This window comes from Sebastes umbrosus, chromosome 22 (genome assembly GCF_015220745.1).
Source record: "Sebastes umbrosus isolate fSebUmb1 chromosome 22, fSebUmb1.pri, whole genome shotgun sequence".
In the NCBI taxonomy this organism is placed as follows: domain Eukaryota; kingdom Metazoa; phylum Chordata; class Actinopteri; order Perciformes; family Sebastidae; genus Sebastes; species Sebastes umbrosus.
The window spans coordinates 7,425,155-7,441,278 of record NC_051290.1 but is presented as its reverse complement, the minus strand read 5'-3'; the positions used below and the strand labels follow the sequence as shown (position 1 = coordinate 7,441,278).

Here is a 16,124-nt window from a genome sequence, read left to right as displayed (position 1 = left end):
TGGAAAAGATTGCACAAGGTCACTTCAGCAGAGTGGATGCTTGCATCTTTTTCTTGTAAGTAAACCTGTTAAATTCAGTCTCATTTACATGCAGTTTTGTTTGTCCAAAAAAGTCAAAATCAAGAGAGATTTCTTTGCATTTTAAAGGTGCAGTGTGTAGAATTTGATGGCATTTAGCAGTGAGGTTGCAGATTGCAACCAAATGAAGCTTCTTCCGTGTTTGGGCTGGTGGGCGGTGCTTAGTATTTCCTCATGGCTGATCACAAACTATCTAATTTTACAGCTAAACAGTATACTACAAGACGTTTCTGAAAACATTTGAGGAGAGAAATAGGCATTACAGTAACAGAATATTGATTCATATTTGATCAGCGCTGCCTAGTTTGACCGTTTGATCGAAGTTCACGAGTGATTAACAGCTGCTCAGAGACGGCAAGGCTCCAGCTCGGCTCTGATTGGTTGTTTTCCTCCAGTCTGTGAAATCTTGCAGATGCCATTAGGAGCACCGGAGGACAACGGAGGGCACATGATTTTTTTCCAGATTACCTGTCTCATATAGTGACCGTTTTACAAAAAATAACTTTTTTTTTAATATTTGCTCCAACTTGCCTGCTTCAGCTTTAAGAAGTTTCAACCTAATATTCTCTTTTAAGTGTATTTTCTGACGTGTTTTGATGGTTAGAAAATTATCATTGTGTCCTGATCTGGACACCTATAGCATATAACGTTTTCATTTTCTGATTTCATCTTTTGACTCGTGCATGTGAAATTTGAGTGGTAAAAGTCATCATTCTGCTCCATCTGATAGCAAAAGGAATGCATGTACTGTATCTCTTCACCGCTCACTTTTCCGTGCCGTCTTCGAGTTACAGCGGGGAACCGAGAGAGGACAGAGCGACTAAAAGAGTAATGAGTGTGCTGCCGTGCAGAGAGAGAGAGAGAGAGATGGAGAAAGAGAGAGTGACAGACATGCAGAATGACAAAAACAGAGAAAGACCACCTGAGTGAAACTTTTAACAGGGTCAAGTATGAGGTTCTAGTGTAAAAACAGCTCAGGCTGATTCATATTTTAAAAGTGCCATTCACACACGAACACACCCAGCTCCCACTACTCCTACCTCTGAGGAGCTTCTTTTAAAGGCCTGGTAAAAAAAAGAGGAAAAAAAAGCTGCCACTGCATGCCAAAACACGGCAGATGGGAGACATTTTCCACTCACAAACTGACTGACTGTCAAAATCTCACATAACAAGAACTGATTTGGTGGTGTAAGGATTGATATAAGTGTGATGTACTCTCGACACTCGGGGAGCAAAAAGAGTGCACTTCAACGTCAGTGTCTTCAATGAGGGGTACTTAGCTAAAAATATCAATTCCACAGGAGTACTCAGTGATAGATAAAAAAAAAAAGGTAGCACAAATCCCAGCAAACAGGCTGAATCGCGTTAGCATCTCATATATCCCCTAAATAAACTATGACTAATTTGACACTCGGTGTCCTATTTGTGGGGTTAAGCGACCTTTTTCTCCCCCCGCCGCCAAAATTTCTTCGATTACTTTATCAGTAATCCGTTCAAAGCGGCGTGCTCCAAGTGCCGTAAATCTGTCCCGCTCCTCTAATCTTCAATTCATCACACATTTCCTAATCACACTCCAAAAATAACAAACCTGGAATTACTTACTCTCTTCTCTCTGCGAGCCGAGCCAAATGCAAGCCATCAAAAGGTTTACGGCGTGCGTATAAATCACTAAAGACTAACAAACTACCCCGTTCACCTTGTTATATTGGGAAATAAAAGAAAAAAAATGGGACTTTATTCTTAATTAAAGCTTCAAATAATTTGAAATGGACCGGCAGGAATGTAATAGTGCGTTCTTGGCAAGGTCGGGCTTGTTAAAACAGTTCTTAAATCTTCGAAAGGGACAAACCTGGATAAATAAAGGTTAAACCAATAAAACAGAGCGGCCATTCTCCATTAAACCTTGTCTTTCCTCCCAGCCGGCCGCCTTCCAGAGGCAATGACAGCAGAGCTGTTGCTACAGATGAGGTAAGACGCCACAACGGGGCCCTCTTCTCTCTGCGCAGCGCCACCAAGAGAGCAACGGAGCGAGGCTGGAGGTGCCAATGAATTAGTTCACTGTTTTCACTCATTATGCCGGACTGACTGCCTCACTTTTTCTCTGTCTTTATTTACACCCTTTTCTTCATCTCCCGACTTCTCTGGCACCACACACACACAGGCCAACAAAGACCCCGCTCATAATGAGGGCATAGCGGTGTCTGAGTGTGTGTTATTCTTTGTGTAGTTAGGGTGTGTGTGTGTGTGTGTGGAGGGAGGGGATTATGGCAGTTCCAAAGCTGTGAATAGAGGCCAGGCTGGGCCTTGGCCCTGGCTGAATTAATTACTCTAATTAGCTTCTTAATTGCATATATTAAACCAGTGGTTAGCAGGGCTGGAGCCGTGGTGGGGGCCTGGATCTAAAGCTGGAGCCGGGGGTGGGTATGGGCGGACAAAAGGGTATTACACACACACACACACACACACACACAGAGACAGAAGTGGCACTAGCTCCACCTTCCCCCACCCACTTGAGGTAGTCTGAAGTGGAGAAACGAGACCAAGCGCTCCCCTCCATGATGAGGGTATTCAATTATCCAACCCCCCCATCGTCATCAATATATAATAAGCGTATATAGCAGCGGCAGATGTGCGGTACTAATATGGACGATAAGCCCCCCCCCTCCCCCAGAGGGAACATTAAGGATTCATATTAGACCTACTGGGACTACTTGAAGCAGTCTTCATCTGAAACTCTTCACTGTATCACTTACTCAGCGCTCCGCCGCTCTATACTCTGACATTCAAGATGCCAAAACCCCGGCGCTGCCGCTGATTCGCGAGCGTCGAGCCTCGCCCCGTCTGGCCCCGCAGCACGTCACGCAGACTTACAGGGACCATGACAACATCAGAACCATTAGTTCCACCGCCCGTTCCACTTCCCAGCCTCTTTTTTGGCTCGTGCGTTCTGCGCATTCTGAACGATTATCAAAACCATTGGCTCTCCGGAGCGGACAAACATGCATCAAATTAAGCTTTTTTGGCTTGAGTTGACCCCAGAGTAAAAATAAGCCCGGCTGAGAGAGGGAGAGAGAGATCCTCTTGCCAATAAAGGTGGAGTGTGTGTGTGTGTGTGTGGAGGGGGAAGGATTTGGGCTGTGACGGCGAGAGACGGGGAGGGAGGAAAATTGCAGAAAATGCCTTGTTGTATTTGTGAAATGCACCCAAAGTATCTCACAACAATGACGATTAGTCGAGAACAAGTAAACAGCCAGTCCGCTAATGAATCTCTCTTCGATAAACAAGTGGAGTGCACGTGCACATGCGCACACAGCGTGCACGTGCACGCGCGCAGGGTGATAATGATGTTCTTTGTGGAGTTTTTTGGGGTAATTAGGGCCGCTTAAATGGTGGTTAAAAAGGATTTGCGGCCGATTGTTTGTCCTTGTGTCTTTGAGCCGTGGGCCCTCTTGCTCCACTGAGTGTCAACACTGTCTTCTTCCACTGTCTCTTTCATCAGCCCCGTCCGCAGACAACCCTCGTCCCTCTCTTCTTCTTGCGTGCTCAAATTATTCTAGCTCGTCTCTTTCCCCTGTAATTTACTTTGCCTCCTCCTGCTCCTCCTCTTCCTCTCCATCTTCTCCATCTGAACAGCTGTCGGGTCCAATTCGACTCCAAGAACAACCATAATCTCCCTCACACATGGCAAAGATCACGTCTCTTACTTACAGACAAACCCATGAAAAGCAACAGCAGAGTGATTGCTTTCTCTGGGAGGAATCGTTTGTTTTCTTTCTGAAAAGTTAGAGGAGAAGATTGATATCAATTTCTTGTCTGTGAGTCAGGATGCTAGTTGTTTGCCACTGCTTCCGGTCTTTATGCGAAGCTAGGATAAACACAGCCCAACTCCAGCTATCTTCTCATCTCACTTTCCAAAAGAAAGATACATGTGTAAATAGGACAGCTATGTTGCTTTTCTTTTTATTTTGGACGGAGCCAGGCTAGCAGTTTCCCACTGTTTGCACTCTTCACAGATGTGATGTGTGTGTCAGCAAACACACACACACATCACATCTGTGTGTCGGGGCTACGCATCTGTGTGACTGTTTTCATTATGTTGATCAGGGGTCATGTTTGCGTGAACCTGGACACTAAATCAAAGCTATATTAGCAGGCTAAAGCGTTCTACTGATGGCAGAGGTCAGCCGAGAGGTGCGCTTGTTTTAAACCCCCCCCCCTCAACGCCTGATTGCCGGGTAACACGTCCTTCTGCAAAAAAGATTCCGCAACAGAAGGCAGCGGCACAATGACGCCTTTGTCTGTCAAGCTGCGATGGGGAACGAGAAAAGTTTGTGTATCTATGCGTGTGTGCGTGAGACAAGACAGACAGTGTAGGAAGGTTAAATGGATCATACAATGTAAACCAGGCCCAATCCAATTAGGGAGGGATTCTTCTTGTCTGACCTTTAACAGGAGAGACGTATTCACACTCACAATCAACCCCCACACACACACAAACTCCACAGTCAGCCCTCCGCACAAACAGACGAACACACCAACACCCACAAATTCACCCTCCGCCCACACAGACACACAACATCACACACATACCACAGCACAGCCAATCTCACAGACAGTAGCGCCGCTCTGATTGCTGACCTAAATCGGCCAGGCGATCTGTCACTTTCTCTTACTCACACTCAACACACATCTTTTTTTTTTTTTATCTTTTTCCTCCCCTTTCTCTTCTCCCTCTCTCTTCTTGCCCAAATATCCCCTCTCTCTCTCTCCCAGTGTCACTTTACATCAGCTCACTCCCTTCCCCTCTCCTCTCCTCTATTATCTTTACCACAAAAACCTCATTTGTATCCAACGCCATAGGTGTCAACGTGCAGTATGTTGCATGTTTACAGTGCTCTCGCAGTGAGCTGTATACTGTATTTAAGTACGTGTTCATATAATGAAGATACATACAGTACAGCTCGGGGCAATTTAAAGCCTAATCATTTGTAACACTTGAGTTGACTACCCTTTTAAATAGAGTCATCTTTTCTACTATTCACTCCCTCTTCACATCCATTGAGGGATGCAGATAAACTTTATCTCGAGAGGGGAAATTAGTCGGATCCTTTGCGCCGAACCCCTGCTGGCCTATTCAATTCCATTTTCCACTTTTGCACTGTATTTGAGGCTATTTTCACACATGAGAGTTTAACTGAGGCGGTTCGCCTCCGAGAATTCGATGTGTTTAGTGGGGTGTGAAAAATGTGTTGCGGGGCTAGAAGAGCAGTCTCAGGTCCACCTCAAAATAGTTGTCAGCGGCTGGCTCGGAGCGAACTCGAGGCATGTCCCCCGGGGGCCACAACAGATGTGAAAAAGCCTTAACACACTTGAAGTTGAGAAAATGTGTAACACAATTTTATTTGTGTGTCACTATGGATTCATGGGGATCGGAGGAAAATGAACAGGTAAAAAGTTTGACGGAGATTCTGCGCGCCTTAAAGTCATAGGACATAAGAGTCTGCTTTGGCCCTGTTCATACATGGCATTAATATGCGTCCTGGGTGATCAAACCACACAGATGTAGGTGTGAATGCACTCAAGACAAATTCAGACCACATTCAGATCACAAGTGGTCACTCGAGACGCATGTGGAGACGCATCCTAATGCTAGGTGTGAACTGAAGTACTTAAAGCTGTCCACTTGTGATCGGATCACTCAGGACACTCAGAGCTGCAACTAATGATTATTTTCATTGTTGATTAATCTGTCGATTATTTTCTTCTTTTTTAAATGTCAGAAAATAGTGGAAAATGTCGATCAAAGCCCAAGATGACGTCCTCAAATGTCTTGTTTTGTCCACAACTCAAAGATATTCCGTTTACTGTCATAGTGGAGTAAAGAAACCAGAAAATATTCACATTTTAAAAGCTGGAATCACAGATTTTTGACTTTTTTTCATAAAAAAAATACTCAAACTGATTAAGCGATAATCAAAATAATGGCGATTAATTTAATAGTTGACAACTAATCGATTAATCGTTGCAGCTCTACAAGACACATGCTAATGCTAAGGTGTGAAGAGGGCCTCCCTGCACATTGTCAGTCATTTTACTCGATTATTTAGTTACAGTGTTTTCCTTCATCCGGTGAGATTTATCGCATAAGACTTATGATGAAGATCTGCCAAACAAAAGGTCACGAATAAATAAAGTTAGTATGAGTGACTGACATCGTGTGGGATTTCTGGTTCCTTCTCAGTGATGAGATTATTAAAAAAACAAAAGCAGCCACCCTGATATGGGCCAAGAATGAGACGTCATCTGGTGAAAGCACAGAGCCTTAATATTCTCTATGTGTAAACCATTTTAATATCCCAACATAATGTTTAAATGAGATGTATGACCACTTTCCCAACACATATTAAAGTGTATCTCTTTATCTATGACAGAAGTAGAGACGGGATATATAGTGCTGCACAAGCATTTAGTATTCAGTGGGATTCTTCTGTATAAAACAAACCCTACCCCGGCTCTAAGCCCCTCGCTGTGGTCACCTCGTTTCTACCTCCTTCAACCCTCCTTCCCGCCGCTTCCTCTTCTCTCCCCTGTGTCTGCGGTTGCTTTAGAGCCCGGCAGGAGGCTCAAATCTGAGGGCTTAAACTTGATCAAATATTCAGCAGATATAGATTTCTCACAGTCCCTGGATTCTCCACCTCTTCCACCCAAGCTGCTCATTCCTCCCTCCCTCCCGCCCTCTTGTCCTTTTCCTTGAGTCTCTCACTTTTTCGCTCTCCTCGCTGCAGTCGAAAGTTGTGTGCCGCTCATTGACAAACACATACACACACACTCGCGCAGACAGCCACGCACGTATGCACACGGCGAATCATAAACTAACGCAGAGTGGCGGAGAGGTGCAGCTCATTTAGGCTGCACTGCAGTGTTTCTCTCCGCTTCCTCTCCTCCATTGTCTCTTCTCTCTCTTCTATTTCACTCTCCGTTTCACTAATGTTCCCCATCTTTCTCTCTCTTCATCTGTCTCTCACTCTCTCGTCCCCCCCCACCCCCATCTGGATTCTGTGTCATTTATTTCAGCTTAACCCTGATAAATAAACCAGCGAGTACCTCTGCATTATTGAACACTTCGACATTGCTGTCTGCACGCGCTGTGCCGGCCCCGTGCTGTCCAACAATTAGACCACACACGCACACATGGAGCCCCACCCTGTCCCGAGTCGCACACAGAGACACCGAAATTTGCCATTTAACGACACACAAATTCATATAAATACACACAAGAAGGGGAAAAGAGACAGATGGATGGAAAAGAAAGGTAAACAGAGAAGAGGAAAACAACTCAAAGAGAGAGAAAATTAAAGTTTGCAGAAAAGAGATGCAACACAAACACACACCATTAACTTTCCCCCGTGCATGCAAACATGCACAAACACACAGACTTATTTTTCTAGGTGTGCAGGCCTCAGCTCTTCTATTATTCATATTAGCGGGGAGGGGCGGAGAGGGTTGTTTATCTCTGCTATTGTGCGACGGCAAGCACCAGGCTCTCCGCAAAGCCCCGGGGGCCCTGCTCCCTAAACACACCGCTGGGAGTCATTCATGCGCACGCAAAAACACAGAAAAAAAAAATACCTTCAAGTCCATTCGGCACATGCATACGTGCACATGCTATAGCCGCATAGCTGCACACAAAATGTTCGTACCACACACTCACATGCACACTGCCATCTGCCTGAGTGTGCAACAACAACAACACTGCAGTCCCACTGCGACTGACCCGTTCACTGCAACCAGTGTGAGTGTGTGTGTGTGTGTGTGTGTGCTATTTTCAGACTATTTTGTGTGTGTTTACAACCACAACCCTGCTCGTACGCCAAAGTGTGTGTGAGTGCATATATTTATGAGAGCGCCCCTGTGTACGGCGATGTGAGCATGCATATGTTAGTGGGAGCGCCGAGGAAGATTAGTGACATGTGTGTGTGTGTGTGTGTGTGTGTGAGTGAGAGAAAGTGAGAGTGAGAGGGGTCACTCACATATGAGGTCATATGTATGTTGACTGTGAGCCTGCAATCATTCACCGCTGGCGTGCACGGCGGTGTGTGTTCAAACATGTATGTGTGTGTGTGTGTGTGTCCCCTGACAGCAGCAGCGGTGATTGAAAGTGGCCGTGTTATTTCAGTGTCACCCCGCAGATGAGAAGCCGGGTCTGTGTGTGTGTGTCGACTGACACTCACATCCCATTCCCATCAGTAACACGCACACACACACACAACGACACACCTGTCGGTTGCCATCTTCTTCTATCTATCTTTCTATCTCTTTCCCCCCTTTTTCTTTCTTTTCATCCCTGCACATACATCTTCTTAACTTGTTCTTTCCCCACATCCTCCCCGTCTCTCCTCCTTGTTGTGACTCTTCCTCTCTACGTCTCTCCAGCCTTCACTTCCATCACTCAATCTCCCAAAGGAAAGGACATTGGTGTGACTGCTAGCCAGGCCTGTTACTTTTAATATTATGTCTTATAGCCCATTTTAGTGCACGATGGAAATTGTTTTTGCCACTTTGTACCATAAACTGAACATGATTCATGTTAAAAAGAAGAGATTAAAAATGATGTTTCAGCACAATCTAATAACACTATAATCCACAGTTTGAGGTCTGTGGATTATCCAGATTAACGTTGATTCTGGAGATGTTGCGGTGGATCTTTTTTTATATATATATCAGCAGGGACATACCTCAAAACCTGAGGAAATGAAACTAAAACTATCTGCATGGCTTGCCACCACAAGGAGTAAGTGAGAAGGGGTCTTTTTTGTAATTTGGGTGAACTGACCGTTTAACAAGATTTGGTTAAAACCGACTATATGGCTGGACCGTGTATGGTTGAATCTGGTTTCATTTTACAACTAGATCGCCGAGTTTGACAGCTTAGTCCACGTTTCGTGAGGCGGACGCATCACGCTGGACGGGCTCATTTGCATAAAGGACGGTTCCCCACCTTTCCATTTTGAAAGAGCAACTGCCAGTGAGGAAACTCCAACACTCGGCTGACCAATCGTGTAACTTCATCACTCAATCAGTGACAGACCTTTGCGTTTGTAGGGCTGGCCCTCTGCGGTCCGACCGAAAAAATCAGCTGATCTTGAACCAGTTTTAACAACAACAACTCTTCTATTCTCCCCCATGTGAACGCCGTCCTTTAAATTGCAGCAATCAGCTTCATGGAGACGGCTTCCTCCCGCAGTTCCCATTAAGAAAACACGTCACAAAGACCGCACTCTGATTGTGAATGTGTGTGTGTGTGTGTGTGTTTGTGCATGCATGCAATGAGAGTGTGTGTTTCACAGGGCCCTGGCGCCTGCTTTCAAAGGATTCATTAGAAGCAGTGAAAAGGCTTGATCTGCGGTTTTGGGTTGATGTACTGAGCATGTCTGTGTGTGGTGGGATCTGAATGGCGAGGAGAAACTAAAAGGGTGGAGAGACAGACAAAACAGACGGAGAGAGAGAGAGAGAGAGAGGGGGGTTGGGATGGGGAGAAAGAGAGTGTGACGAGAAATGGGTTTACATAAACTCTGACCTTGTGTTATGAATGAAAACATCAATCAATGAGTAGAACTAATCAATTTCCCCACTCTTTCGCTCCTCTCCACAGGAAGCAGAAGTTAAGAATTACATTTAATGGGATTCATGTAATCTGATTACAAAACAGTGGCATGTGTGATGCATTAGTGACAAAAAAAACAAAGGAAACTTTGGATTTTTTTTGCAGTTTTCTCGCAAGATTTTCAAAACACAAACATGATTTTCTCTAGAAATGATCAGTGATGCCACTTCTTGACCTAAACACAAATTATCACGTAGGAATGAAATCCTAAAGAGGATCATCGTGGCAAAAGGAAAGTGGACTTAAAGCAAGTTACCGGTAATCTGTAATGGGTTTAACTTTGAAATTAACCTCCACTGGCCTGCTTCCTCCTGCTGTTCCACCATCCAACCACATCACACACTTTCCGTGTGTGCCTGCATGGTCTGCAGCAGTTTGCAAATTAAACCACGTTATGCTATAGGTTAATTAAACAGGATTTCCCCGAGGCCTGCGCATACATTGGTTCCCCTCACACACATGCACAAACATACATTTACTGTAACCAGACTCCGGGTGTTCAGTATGCATGAAATCTTCCCTATAAGGCCACTCAGCACACACGCTTCTCCTCTAAATGAGCAGTAGATTATTAATTATCTCCCAGCCTCATTAAGTACACAGAAGCTCTGGTGAGAGGCGGATTGCAATTCTTCATTAAGAGCACATGATCAAAGCAAGCTATCTGCGGACGTTATCAATAAGTTATCAGGACCAAACGCTCTCTATGATCAGCTACTCCCCCGTCTCTTCACCTGTCCGACGCTCTCTCTCTCTCTCTCCCTCTCTTTAAATGTGTGAGTGCACTTGTGTGTGTGTGACCTTGTGTTGCAGCCCTCATTGATTTGGGCTGGAGCTGTCAATCGATCAGTCTGGTCTGTGTGTAGAGATAAAGGTGTTTCTATCTCTGGACACTCACAGTTGGAGTAGAGAGAAAAGAGGTAGGCAAAATGGAGGCTGCGGGCCACATTTGCGAAGGGTTTTATGACTGTTTTTATTTTACTGCGATGTCGTAAAATTCAAGTTCGAGACAGATGTTGAAAAAAAAACATCTTGTGTGCACTGGCTTTTAAGAGTAAACAGTCGACTGGGTGTGTTCGACACATAACCAGTATGAGAAATTTGAATATCTTGCTGAAAGTCAAAGGTGAAAACAACACATCATGTGTTGGCTTGACATATAACAGCCAAAAGATATTGTTGCAATAGATTTCGACAGAGGCCCCCATGACAATGCTAACACAATCCCTGGATGATATACCTCGCTTCAAACTACCTGTATATACTGTATTTCTGAATTATGGATGCCCAGTAGCAGATCATGAGGCAACCACTCGTGTGTTTTCCTCTCCGGAATTTTGGGTTGTGTGACGTCAAAATCAACATGTTAAAGCTGCAGTTGGTAACTTTAGTAAAAATATTTTTTGTCATATTTGCTCAAACTGTCACTATATCCTGAAAGAAATACATGACACAGATAATCTGTGAAAAAATCATGTTCCTCTGCCTCCTTTTGCACCCGATTTCACTGTAATCAGGCCATTAAATAGGCGTTATCAGTCCATAGATGTGGGTCAGTAGGGGCCTGCTACACCTACTATGTTGTAAAAGTGAAAGCGAACCTTAAAACCAACATGTTCTAACACTAAATAAACTGAATGAAGCGTTACGTTTCTGTTACTGCCTATTTCATGTTTTCAGAATCATCTTGTAGTGTACTGTTTAGCTGTAAAATTAGAAAGTTTGTGACCCGGCAGCCATGTTGAAAACAGTTGAGCCAAAACCAAAAATGGCGTTATGAGCACTAAAAGGAGGCAGAGGAACCTGATTTGTTCACAGATTATCAGTCTCATCTACTACTGTCAGGATATAGTGACAGTTTGAGCAAATATGACAAAAAGTTTGTTTACTAAAGTTACCAACTGCAGCTTTAAGTCCACACCTATGAGACGTGGACAGTGTTACACGGCTGCAACTCAATAAAAGTGAGATGCTTTGTCAAATATTGAACAATGGGTGCGTAGCGGACTTTAAAAGATATAGTAATGATACACCAATGTCATTAAATGTACCGTAGAGATAGATAAATCTCCACTACAGTACACCATAAAGCACTTGAGGCAAGTATAATAATAATAAAGATATACAAAAACCCCAGTCGTTTAAAACGTGTATGTGCACATAAATGGATTTTAAATGAAGAAATTGTAGTTTTAAGTATCCTGTAAGTGTCAGTTTATTGCAGCCATATTTGACGTGGCTGTTCAACATCTGTCAGTCATTGAATCAGGTATCAGCAGGTATCAGATTGCATTAATTTTCCTCCTGCCTTATCGAGGCAAAATTCCTGTATCATGGAGTCCCTGGGTGCACATGCATACAGTACGTGGTGGTTTACTGCACCAACGCATGCTATCTCACGCCCTCGTATCTAATCTAAGAGAAATACTTGTATGTTGATAATGATGCAGGGAGCAGGAGAAATATGCCCAGTGCCTCACCTCTCTTCACAAACACGCCGGCTACGAGGACTGATAGCGAAAAAACCAGAGCGCACCTGAAACCGGCGAACAAATATAGAACACAAAGAGGCATGAGGGACTTCACAGACTTCGAGAGATCTTGTATTCTCTTTGTCTCTTTCCGTCTCTCTCTCTATCTCGGTCTGTCTCTCCATCTCTGTCCCAGCTTCCTGCTCCTCCTGGCTCTACTCGTTCCGTCGTTTTTTAGTTTTTTTTTTTTTTTTTCTAGTACCCGCAGATGAAAAGAAGAGAAAAGAGCATTTGCACACCTGAGTGAATAGAGCTTGCAGGTGCGTGGGAGGAGAGCTATGGGAATCAAACAGGGTCTCTCTCTCTCTTTGTCTACCCCGCTCACTCGCTCACTCCTGGGGTGTTTTTACAGCGCTTGTGTTTGTACTGGAAACTTGTGGGTGTGCGAGAAAGTGTGTGTATACATGCACAAGAAGTGTGTGTGTGTGTGTTTGTGTGCATTGTGAGCGCTGAATGCTCCTGGCTCTTGGTTCCGTGCTTAAAAACAACCCGCAGGTTTCGGTTGACGCCGACCTTTACTTGCAGATCGTTCCGTCCGATACAAACGCTTGACTCTGGCTCGCCCTTAATGACCTCATCGGGTCTTCACGCGACCTAGCTCCAAACAAACCTTCTGAATAAACCAAAACAAACTGTGCTCCGCCGTTTGCGGTCACAGCAAGGCTGGCAGTAACAATAAACAGGCCCGAGGCCGGCGCAGCATCAGAGCAGGATAAAGCAATGACAGACACACACTCTTAGAAATGTAACCATACTTCACTAAACACAGAATCCCGCACAAGTTGCACAAGGACAAATCCTGGGCCACGCTGCAAAAAAAAAATAAAACTATTTTTTCCGTTTGCTCAAAAAAGAGACCTTGCGTCAATGCAAATTTCTTTAACGCAACTTGCGATTTTTAGGTTGTAGCGGGCTCAGTTTTAAAGCTAGATACTGGCATCACATGAAACTAGAAACCCTAAGGAATCCATTGGTACCAACCATGTCATACTAGCTTGTTGCAAAGGAGGCTAAATAACGCTCCAAACATGGCCATATTCAAAGGGGTCCCTTGACCTCTGAATTCAAGATATGTGAATGAAAATGGGTTCTATGGGTACCCACGAGTCTGCCCTTTACAGTCCTAGTTTAATCCCATAAAGGTGAAACAAGGGAAATCAATTAAAGCTAGTCAATTAAAGAAAATCCCTGAAATATCCTGAAAACAACTGTCTCATCTGGTCATTTCTTGCAGTGTAAGTCCTGTGGTGTATCCACCCGTGGGCCGGATCACACACAATCCTCAAACCTAATTACTCTAAACACGCCCGCCCAATCATCACCATCATCACTGAAATAAACAAACACATTCAGGCACAATCAGAAATCAGCCATGCAATCATAACAACCTCTCCCCCCCACACACACACACACACTCTCCATCCCATAATCTCCAGCGTTCGCTCCGCTTCCCCCGACTCACCGATGATGAAGTAGTCGTGCAGCGTCTTGAACTCGTGGCCCCACAGGTTGGGCGAGAACTCCTGGAACTTGATGGTGAAGCGGCGCTCGCGGGTGGGCTCGTCGCAGGTCAGCACGATGTTGGGCTGGCCCATCACCTCGCAGCGGTCCGCCTGCTCCCGCGACGACACGAGGTAGAGCTTGTAGAACTCGTACTCCGGCGTGGACCTGGCGGTGTCCAGCGGCGGGCAGATGAGGTCCAACCGGTCCCCGATCTGAGGGTACAGAACGTAGCCCTTGTCGTCTCTGAACCTGGATGGAGGGAAGAAGAAAATAGAAAGAAAGAACGGAGGCAGGGATTAATTAAAGTCTTTTGCTTCCTGCAAAATAAACCAGTTCAGAGCCACCTGTCCTTGCTGCTGAATGAGCAACAGATGGGTCCTGTACCTCTCTTATTTCTCCTACTTCTTTCTTATTTCCTCTCCTTCACTGAGAACAGGTGTCTTTACAGAGGAACTGCTGTGCAATCAACTGCACAAATAAAGTTTTAACACACAATCCCCTATTGACCCTGTGAAGTGGTGGAAAAACATAAGGAAATATAACCACCAGTTGATGATCCACATGGGAAAAATAACCCCCTATCCAAAGCCAAAAAGACTTCTGTTATTAGAAAATGCTTTTTTCCTACTTACCACAACTACCCCACAGAAATTACCTTTAGTTAACTTTATGTTTAGCCTCAAAATGTACATCTCTGAAGTAGACAAATGTATGCAAAAGTGAACTTCTGGCACTCACAAGTGGAGGAACGGGAGCAATATTGGCATTCAAATAAAAGCCTGGAATTCACTGGAGGCTACAGAGAATTCAAAACACTGCAAACAAATGTGAAGTAAACACAAAGACTTGCAATGTATACACACATGTGAATGTATGCATGGTAAATGAAATAGAAATATCGCAAGCAACGAAAACTTTTTTCTTTCTGGCACTCATTTCTTTTTTTTTTTCATACGTTTGGAAGTGAGAACTGAAGCATGTCCGTAGAGGAAGAAAACAGGCAGACAGCTATCGCCGCAGATCAGCAGAACGGCGCTACCAACGCCAAATCACAGGTATGTACAGCTAATTAGTTTGCTAATTAGTTGTTTTGATGTCTGTCATCCAGCGTCTGATATGAATGATGTGCAGTCTGTTTGTTTATAGCCTAACTGGCGATTCGAAACCTGTTATCTACGGGATGAAACCTGCAGCCTGAAGTGATTCTAATGCAACAGCTTGACTAAATCCAACAGAAATATGCTTGAATAAGGTTTATTATCGTCACCATTAGTGTCTTTCAGTGAACAGCTTTGATGTAATGTGGTCTTAAAGGGGACCTATTATACTTTTGTGTTTTATCCCTTAGTTAAAAAGCCCAAAGTCCACGCCAAAGGGAGTTACTCTCTCCCACAGAAACACTGCTCCTGAACGGCCTGATTCGACTGTTATCAGGCCATTAAATAGGCATTAACAGTCGCTACAAGCACCATAGATATGGGTCAGTAGGGACCTACTACTCCCTCTACGTTGATGAAAGTGAAAATGAAACTTAAAAGCAACACGTTCTAATATGTAAAACTGAATGAAACGTTACATTTTGAACACAAACAAAAGGGTTTCTTTAGGTTTAGGCAACAAAACTATAACTTCTTTAGGTTTAGGCAAAGGAACTACAACTTATTGTGTTATGGGTTAAAATATCTACGAACACAAAGACAACTACACATTGTTGGTTTCACACTGTCTATACTACAGCATCTGACTTCCGCTTCTGCTCCTGTCACAATTACTACGGTCGCTAGAGCTCGCTGTCGTGTACTTTTATACCTTTTTTCAGTGATCTACCACGTGAATAGATGACAAAACCTACTAGTGGGTGTAGTGGGCCCCTATTGACCCACATCAATGGGGCTTATAGCGACTGATAATGCCTATATAATTGCCTGACAACAGTCTAATCGGCTGCCTGGACTGCCTGAAAAAGCCTTGCTTGAAGTCCTGCCTTTTCTTCCGTAACATGGTGATGTCACCAAGTAACACATTTACATTATACCTGCCTAGCGGCTAGTTTGGCACGCCCTCAGACAAAGCTAGTTAGAGCAAAGCTGGAGCAGAGTCCGAAGAGTTTGGTTCGGTTGACCAATCACAACAGTGGGCCAGCTGACCAATCAGAGCAGACTGGGTATTTCGGGAAGGGGATTTAAAGAGACAGGTGCTAAAACGGAGCGTTTCAGACAGAGGGTGAAAAGAGGTGCAAAGTAAAACGTTTTTTGAACATTAAAGCTTGTAAACATGTTCTAGTAGAAACCCAAAATACAAGTATGCACCTGAAAATAAGCATAATAGGTCCCTTTTAATGTCGTTAA

The 16,124-nt window shown here is 44.3% G+C and overlaps 1 protein-coding gene across 1 annotated transcript in view; it reads right to left on the bottom strand.

Moving 5' to 3' along the window:
* The window catches only part of efnb3b (ephrin-B3b), an 85,804-nt gene that overhangs the window by 27,481 nt on the left and 42,199 nt on the right, over positions 1–16,124 (bottom strand). The window contains exon 2 of the mRNA XM_037759057.1: positions 13,736–14,025. Within this exon, the coding sequence (XP_037614985.1) occupies positions 13,736–14,025 (290 nt within the window). The remainder of the gene's footprint in view (positions 1–13,735; positions 14,026–16,124) is intronic.